Genomic DNA, 8,705 nt, shown 5'->3' on the forward strand with positions numbered 1-8,705 from the left:
TATATATATATATTTGAAATTTAATAAAAACTAAACTTAGCTGATTTAAACTTTATATATAAAAATAGCTGGTATATATTTGAAATTTAATAAAAACTAAACCTAATTAATTTAAACTTTATAAAAAAATTAAGTTTTAAGCTATTATGTTAAACTTGTATTTTTACAAAAGTATTATACTATATATATATATAACTTGTATACAGAAGAATGTAAGAGACATAAAATTTTATTAAAAACAACTAAACATACAAATTTATCAGCTTAGGACTCATCAGGAATCTCTTTCAAACAGGTAGGAATGAAAAAATCCAAAGACTCAATAAATTGGCCACAAAATACGGACAAATTCATACAGGCCCCCTTTATTTTTTCAACATGATTAAAGCTTTCCTTTACGCTGGAGGACTATAACCAGATGTCCTCCCCTCTTTCCATATTCGATGCGTTCGCTCAATCTCCTCCCCATTATTTCTCCATATTTCTCGAATAACGTATCCATTATTTCTTCTCCAAAATGGTGTTTCATCAGGCTTTCCAACACTGCTCTGAATTGCTTGGACAGTTTTTGACCATATGCATCCTTTGCAGAGGCTGAGCCTGCAATGGCTTCCATTTCCTCTTTCGGAATATTGTCTGATCGTCTCAGAAGCTGCAATCGCTGTATTTCGAATGAACCCTCTTTCGCTATTTCATTGCTCACTTCCCCTGGACATGGACAATACATGGGTATGTTGAACGAGTCCACCTTCTCCTCCTCGATCAAACCCTGCATCAATGAAACCTAAAATATTATAACTATTTTTTGACCCATTACCAATTCCAACTGAAGGAAAAAGCAATATTATACCTGATTTACCAAATCATTCAAACTGGTTTCTAATGATTCCCAGTTGAAAGCGACGTAACCCTGATCGGTTGGATTGTGAAATGTTCGACCCATTAACAGCAAAAACATCCGGCCCCCGGCAACCATCTCCTCTGCACGGGCTCTGAGAAACGTGTTAAAATCCTTCTGAAATTGAAGAAAATACGCTTCCCCGACTGCCCGAGATCCTCCTTCGCAGAATATTTTTCCCTTGTTCCATGTCGCTGAATTTTTCTCCAAAATCTCAGCGGGAGCCTGATCATATAGACGAAAACTAACCTGAGACTCCAGACTAAGTTATACTTATTCTAGTAAATTATATATATGTGAAAACATACCTGGGAAAGCCAGTGAAGCCCAAACGAAGAATGAATGAAATGGAGAGTCTGATCTGGAAATAGCCTGCCGTAGAACGGACCTGGTACGCCTGCTGCAAAATATGATCTGTCCGCGACTCCCTCTTCATTGCGATAATCAGTATCTAATGAAAGAGAAGGCAGAATTTTAAAGAGTGAGTTGAAATCTGAAGTAGGAAGATCGTTGAAGAATACTTGACACTGCGGAAGAGGAATTCCCGCAGCACTATATTTGGCTTTGAGGGCCTGTGTTATATTTTGGGCGGTGAAGAGAGCATTGGGGCCCGACGAACAACCAAGGTCAGCAACGCAAAACGTGTTGCATTCCATAATCATGTTCATTGATAAAATGGTTTCCTCCAAAATAGGCTTTGCAATTTCTAACCCACTCCTCTGCAATATTGCGTCGTGAATATCAATCGTTAGAAAATACTTAACAGTGATGTAGAAGCAAAAAAATGATGGATTGAAATTCCAAACCTGTAATAGAATCGAATTTTGGGCATAGCTGGAATCTCCGAGGCCAGAGTTCATATGAAACACTCTCTCCATCTCCATATGGATCCCTATCCTCTTTGCAACCACAAATCAAACCAATAAAACACTCCTTGCAATCACAAATCGAACCAATTGACACAACAGGGAGGTTGGTAAATAAAGCACAATTTTCCAGCAAACGGATGGGCATCAAATTCAATTTTCCCGTGCCGTGGAACTTTCAAACTTCTAGAAGAATGCCTCTGGATTTTTTGGTTTTTCTTATCAGTTATCCCACATATCAGCTCCACGACACCCTACGTGAAAATTTCAGTCAAAACGGACTTCTTAATTTATGGAAGCCTACCCATATTGTGAAATTTATAGCATCTAGCTTCTGTGAGTGATTTACGAGGTTACCCTTACGACAATTCCGTGAGATTTGTTTGAGTCAGAATCCATTAAAATTTTTGGAAAACACCGCTTTCCCCTTGCGTGCATACAGTTTCAAAAAAATGTTAACGTTGTTGGTTTAAATATGTAGTTCAATCCTTATAATTATAATATATCATATTATAATAAAATACCATTGTGTGAACATGACTGATGCAGTTATTTGATTTTTATATAATGTGAGTGGTGAACCGCTCTATCATCTTCTTTTAATTTGAAATTGAAGCCCCATCGTCCTTTAATTGCGTAAATATCGGTTTTCAGAAATAAATAATATTTTATTTTATTATACTTTGTATTTATTGAATTTATATCATTTATTTGATGGAATACGATATATACCATAATAATTTTTATTTTTCATGGGTTATATTTTTATTTAAAATAATTATGTTTAAATTTTATGTATGAAAAATTATAAATATTGTACAATTATATTGATGATGATGATGATGGTGGTGACCCACTAAAACCAAACTTTGGTCTATTAGAGCTAAAGAGACAAATTATTTATTTTGATTTAAGATTTTATTGTTATGCTCAAAAATCTTGGAGAGAAGCCTCCCCAGCTCACTATAATTTTGACATCGTAAAAGGCTAGGAAGGTCAATACTACAACAAAGATTATGAAAATAAGATCTAATGTGGTTGTACGCGGGGCACTTTAAGAGGAAGTGATTTTCATCCTCGATGATCATATTCTCACAAAGATGACAGATCCTTTCCATCCATAGTGTTTTAGGAACTGCCGAACGACCCATTTCACTATGGAGCTCATGAGAGTTCGTTCTAATCTTAGCTATATTAATTTTCTTCTTTGAGCTAGTTAAAGAGAGATACTTTTGATCTTCTAGTGTGGGGTTGATGACCTCTTTATAATATCTTAATTTTCTTTTAGCTGCTAAATCTTTCTCACGCCACATTTTTTCTTTGAACTTAGAAGTAACAATATTTTTAATGCTTTTAAAGTTTTGCAATGCAGCATTCTCGTCGATCTCCCAATGGTTTAACCAAGCCCTGGCGTCTTTATACCAACCTCGTTTGAGCCTTAGGTGGTTTTGGCTAGAATTTAAAGCTAGCTTAGGGAGTCTATGGTCTCCTATGTTATTGAGCTTGTGCTTGTACAACAGAATCCTAGTCATAGCTAGGCTCTCAATAAGGGAAAGACCCACTTCTATAAGGAGAATAGGATATGGTGTATTGCTTTTAATTTTGAGGTTATACGTTATAAAATGCTTCTCGATTTGCTCAATATTTCTCCAAGATTCTCTAGAGATGCTACAACCCCAAACCTCACATCCATATAAGATAATAAGAGTGACTAAAGTTTCAAAGTGGAACTTCTTTCTATCCCACATTACGAGGTTTGTCGTTTTAGAATTATTTTCAAGACCAAAATAAGCTTTCCACCCCTCATTAATCCTTTTCTCAATGCTATAGTTCCAGTTGACCTTGTGATGAATATCAATTCCTAGGCACTTGTAAGAAAACACTTCCTCCAATTTACTATTGTCATACATAAAATTAGCATAAGTATCCTTCTCGGATTTGATAATCATAACTTTTGTTTTGTCAATGTTAACAGTCATACCCATGGTAGAGTCGAAATCCTTAAGAAGTCTAAGTTGCTGATGAGCCCCAAAAATGGGTAACTTATTGGGCTCATTTTGCCTATTGTTCTCCATTAATCCACCATTCTTCATAGTTTATGCATGCTTTTGAGTATATTTATGTTAATTGAATGAATGAGAATAGTCACTTGATCATGAAGTCTAATACGTGCTTATTGCAGATTTTTGGACATCTTTTGGACCAAGGTCAAGCATTTATGAGCCAGTTGACAACCTAATACGAGGGAACAAGGCTGAGGATTTGTAGGAATGGTGTCTCCTGCACTAAATGGCCCCTTCCTTGAGTTCTCCACCATTAGCTCAGAGTTCAGCAACCCACCGAAGATGATCCCCAAGGGTAGCCGAGTAGCTTTTGTGAAGTGGCTGATTACTTGCAGTTTTGAGCAGCCAAGACCCTTGAGTTAAGGAGGGCTGTTGGAGGTCCTCGTAGTGCATAAATAGGAAGGCTTCCAGCCTTCGTAGGTTAGCTTTTGAAGAATTATATTTTCGCACTTTAGTGCTGCTCTGCCTTCCAACCCATTTTGGAGCTTTTGCTGTAAACATTTTTGTGACATGGCTATTTTTTGAGTAATGGAGATCAGTTTCATTTTGCATCAACTCTGAGCTTTTTCTTAGGAGGCTGTAGCTCTTGGGGTTGGGCCCAACCCAAGTGCCAGTACCTCCTTTTGTGTACTTTTATATGTTTTTGCTGCATTCCTAGAATAATTTATGCTACTTAGATTAACATATTTCTTTGTTACTTAGGTCATTTTTGATGATTGAAATAAATTTTCATGTTCAGGTTGATTTGATACATTGGTAACAGAGAAGATCTTCGAAAAAGGCCATCAAGCAACCCTTGATCTCACCTCTCCCTCCTCGGGACCATGAGCTGAGACCAAGTTGTCCTTGCTGCCACAAAAACGTTGTTCTTGCTTCTTCATGCAATTGCTAGTGTTAGATTCTCAGTTGCAAATGTTGATACCAGTTGTGATTACATGCGTGGATCTATTCTTGTTTAGTTTTCATAGCAATCTTACATGATTTTCTACCAATAAAGTTTTCTTCATCATGATTGTTGGGTTTCTAGGTCAAATTAGGTCAAGATAGCTAGATCTTTGGTTTGCATAGTCTTTGTTTGATTAGTTTGAGAAATAGTGTGCAGATCACTTGTAATACATCCCTGCCTATCATTCTTTCATCACACAACCTGCTCCAATCCCAACTTCTAGATTCCTTCCCTTCATTTGCCATACTTCTCCAATTTGACCTAATTTCTATATTTTTGTGCAACATTGCTCCCTCCATCCTTGAACAAATCCAACCATCTTCATCACTCCTTAGCCTCATTTACCAGGTCCTAGACCTCTTCACAACCTCGTCCAACCTCCATTTCCACTTTCCCACCTGTTTTCCTCCATCAACCCTAAAACATTCTCCCTCGGCTCTTCCTGTAGAACATCATTTACAACCCCTGCAGACTTCCTGTAGAAGATCACCTGGGCAGTTTCTCGAGATCTAATCGCTGTGAAACTCTCTGGAAGGGTACTAGGGACCCCTTAGGCCCTCTTCTCACCTTCCCAACCACCTGCAAGTGCCTACCCCATCTCCTTTCGTCAATCAAACTCTGCACAGTAAAACACAGTTCAAGCACATGCATAATAATTCTGCAAAATTACTCAAAAATACAAAAAGTTTTTTTTTTTTTTTTCAGATTTCACTTCAGAAGTAGCTTAGACACATGCATTTTACCTTTCCAGGAGACAATGGCATCCATTTCCGCAGCTTTCATCTCTTTTCTTGCACTAGAGGGGTTAGTAGGTAAAACTAGGGTTTGATAGGGTTTGCAATTTCTTTCAGTTTTTAGTTTCTTTCTGCGAATAGATTAGCCTCCTTAGAGTTAGCTTTCGTCCATCACAGTTAAAAGCTTCTTCTGAGAGCTCATAGAAGTTGGCTTAAGCTCGTAGCATACTTGTGCCTGCTGATCAAGTGACAGCATGTGGCAAGAGCTAGTACTTGTGCATATAGCACCGTCGCTTCCAAGTTTGTTACAAACTACCGGGTTGATAAAAGTAAAGAAGGGAGTCCCAGGAGTTGCAACATTATTGTTGCAATACTCGAGCCCACCACCTTTTTGGCGCCATTGCCGGGGAAGCGTCAGAGTATGTGTGATTGCTGCTTTTCTACTACAACCTTCTGCTCAGTAGTTTGTTTCAGCAAGCGTAGAGTAGTTGTTTCATTTCCATTCTGCAATTTCATTTCCGCAAAAGTAGATTAGACATTTCCTGCTTTCCTAGACTAGCATTTCAATTCTGCAAGCGTAGATTAACATTTCCATTCTGCAATTTCAATTCCGCAAGCGTAAATTAACATTTCAATTCAGCAATTTCAATTCTACAAGCATAGATTAGCATTTCCTTTCTGCAATTTCATTTCAGCAACATAGATTAGTCATTTCCTACTTTCATTTCAATTTTGCATTTTCATTTCAGCAAGGTAGATTTTAGTTAGTTGTAGTTTAATCCATTTCAGTTTTGCACGTACAAGCAGAAAAAGAAAAAATCAACCAAAAATACTTCATTTTCATGCCTCGTAGGAACAGAGACCATACAGGGAAATTCTTACCCAACACCCCCACCACATCACTGAGTCACGCTTCTCTCTTCTTCAGTGGCCCTATAACAGAAGAAGAGCAAGAAAACGTTCCTCTTGAGACCATGGCTGAACACAGGAACGGTATAGGGAATGAGGAAATAATAGAAGGTGCCTTTCCCATCCGAGAGACAAATGGGGACACAAAAATGAAAAACATAAGTCCCTCAGCCTTACCTCACTTCCATGGATTGACCACTGAAGACCCTGATACCTTTTTGTTTGAGTTTTTTTTCCTTTGTCGAACTTATGACTATGCAGAAGACGAGCAAAAGTTGAAACTCTTTCCTTCGACCCTCAAGGATGTAGCACTACGCTAGTTCATGGGGTTACCTGGAAACAATATCACAACTTGGGATCCAATGCAGTAAGCCTTTAACAACAAATACCGAGACTACTGTAGGTCAAAGGAAACGAAGGGAGAAATCTTTCAAATGACCATGGGAAGTGATGAGTCTCTGGAAGACTATGAAGAAAGGTTCCAACTCAGTTATCAAAGGGTCAGGTGCACACTTGACCCTGAATCTCTAAAGCTGGTTCTGCTCCGAGGAGTCCCTGAAGACCTTCTAGATACCCTCCATTTGCTAGCTGGAGGAGACATCTACCAACTACCTTATGAGGACATAAAGACTGTGTTTAGAAACCATTCTAGGGCAGCCCGAAAAAGAGGTAGGGGGAATCCACTTTCAACTAGTGCAACCTTCTCCAATCATGAGTTTACAAATCAGATGGAAGACCTTAAAAGCGAGATGAGACAGATCATTGCCATGCAACTGGATAATTTCTGAATCCAACAGAAGAAAGAGGAAGTTGAGAGGGCTTTGGCCATCTTTTGTCTCAGATGCACAAGGAAGCATCCTAAGAACGAGTGCCCATTGCACTCAGTAGAGGTATGTTTCGTTTCTGAGGAAGACCACCCTCCAAACCAGTGCCCAACCTTACCCGGACTTAAAGTTGTGTACCAAGGGACTAAAGGAGCCACTGAACCACTCTACTTCCTCAACCAAAGGAGGCCACATGGATCCAAACCTTACCAACAGGGGATGCAAGGGACATCCCAAACATATTACAACCCCAACCAATCCACTCACATACCTTCTTGGGGTCCCCCTACTCATCCTTCCTGGTCTGCACCCCTTCCTTGGTCATATCCACCTCAATACCATACTCAACCTGCTTCTCATTCATTTCATTCTCATGTTTAGCCAAAACCACAGTGGAATGCACCGCAACAGGGGTGGAGGGCCCAGTAGAACTCTCCTCCTGGTATTCTGCCTCCACCACCTGCTCAACCACAACCATTACCTCCTGCTCCTCTAAGACAACCCAGATGCCAACTCAACCGAACCCGAACCCTAATAACAGACAGGCCCAGCAGGTGTATACTAGAGAGACAACATGTCCTACCTATGTTGTGGAGATTCAGGAGATCAACCTACGATCTGGGAAGGTCCTTCCAGATCGTCAACCTCCTCCTCCGGAGGATGAAGAAGAGAAACAAGAAACTGAACCCAAAGCCATTTTACCCTTTCCTGAGAGACTAACTGGAAACACGCAACCAAACCCAGAAGAAACTGAACTTCTGGGAGAACTTAAATAGCTGTGTGTAAGAATACCACTTCTCCAGGCCATCAAAGATGTACCAATCTACGACAAATTGATCAGAGAGAAGTGTTTCAGGCACCCAGGTAGGTGCAAGAGAGATGCCCCAACTATCAATGTCATAGGACAACTGTCTGACCTAATGTTGGGACAAGTAATCTGTCCAAAATATTTGGACCCTGGGAGTCCTGTAGTGGATGTCCACATCAATGGCACCATAATCCTCCACACCCTGATTGATCTAGGGGCTTCCATTAATGTGATGACCAGGACACTATGCTCAAAGTTAACCTTCAGGATTCCCTGAGAAATACCTCGACAGTACTGCAGTTAGTAGACCGCTCCACCGTGACTCCTGAAGGGATTGTGGAAGATGTCCTAGTCTCTGTTGATTCTTGGGAGTACCCTGCAGACTTCTTGGTCCTTTAGCCAAAGGCAAAACTCATTGGATACCCCCTCATTTTGGGAAGGCCTTGGTTAGCTACTGTGAATGCTTACATCAGTTGTCGAGTTGGGAGCATGACCATCAAGAATGAGCCTATGTCCAAACAGCTAGTCCTATACCCTCTTGCCCAACCTCTGCTAGAACATGACTTACCTCCATGGTTGGAGGAGGAATTTGATGAAGTCTACTCTGCACCAGTGTGCACAGTGGAAGCCACCTGAGAGGTCCTCAAACCGAGGATG

At 39.8% G+C, this 8,705-nt stretch overlaps 1 protein-coding gene across 1 annotated transcript; it reads right to left on the minus strand.

Annotated features, from left to right (window-relative positions):
• Nucleotides 1–330: 330 nt before the first annotated feature.
• On the minus strand, nt 331–1,837 carry LOC149233848 (putative methyltransferase TCM_000336). Its single transcript, XM_089376829.1, has 4 exons — nt 1,705–1,837; nt 1,207–1,617; nt 851–1,123; nt 331–769 (listed from the first exon to the last, which is right to left on the minus strand). Exons 1-4 carry the CDS (start codon nt 1,780–1,782, stop codon nt 383–385), a joined length of 1,149 nt encoding a protein of 382 aa, XP_089232955.1. The 5' UTR covers nt 1,783–1,837; the 3' UTR covers nt 331–382.
• Between the last annotated feature and the right edge of the window lie 6,868 nt (nt 1,838–8,705).

Source organism: Pinus tabuliformis, chromosome J (assembly GCF_031772625.1).
Source record: "Pinus tabuliformis cultivar Carrire ecotype Pingquan chromosome J, CPIR1, whole genome shotgun sequence".
Lineage (NCBI taxonomy): Eukaryota > Viridiplantae > Streptophyta > Pinopsida > Pinales > Pinaceae > Pinus > Pinus tabuliformis.

Excerpts from the sequence above, each read along its gene's own strand:
- LOC149233848 (XM_089376829.1), bottom strand. The coding sequence starts at position 1,782 with ATGGAGATGGAGAGAGTGTTTCATATGAACTCTGGCCTCGGAGATTCC. Across the intron at positions 1,124-1,206 it reads GGCTTCACTGGCTTTCCCAG|GCTCCCGCTGAGATTTTGGA; the intron begins GTATGTTTTCAC and ends CTATATGATCAG. Across the intron at positions 770-850 it reads TGAATGATTTGGTAAATCAG|GGTTTGATCGAGGAGGAGAA; the intron begins GTATAATATTGC and ends TCATTGATGCAG.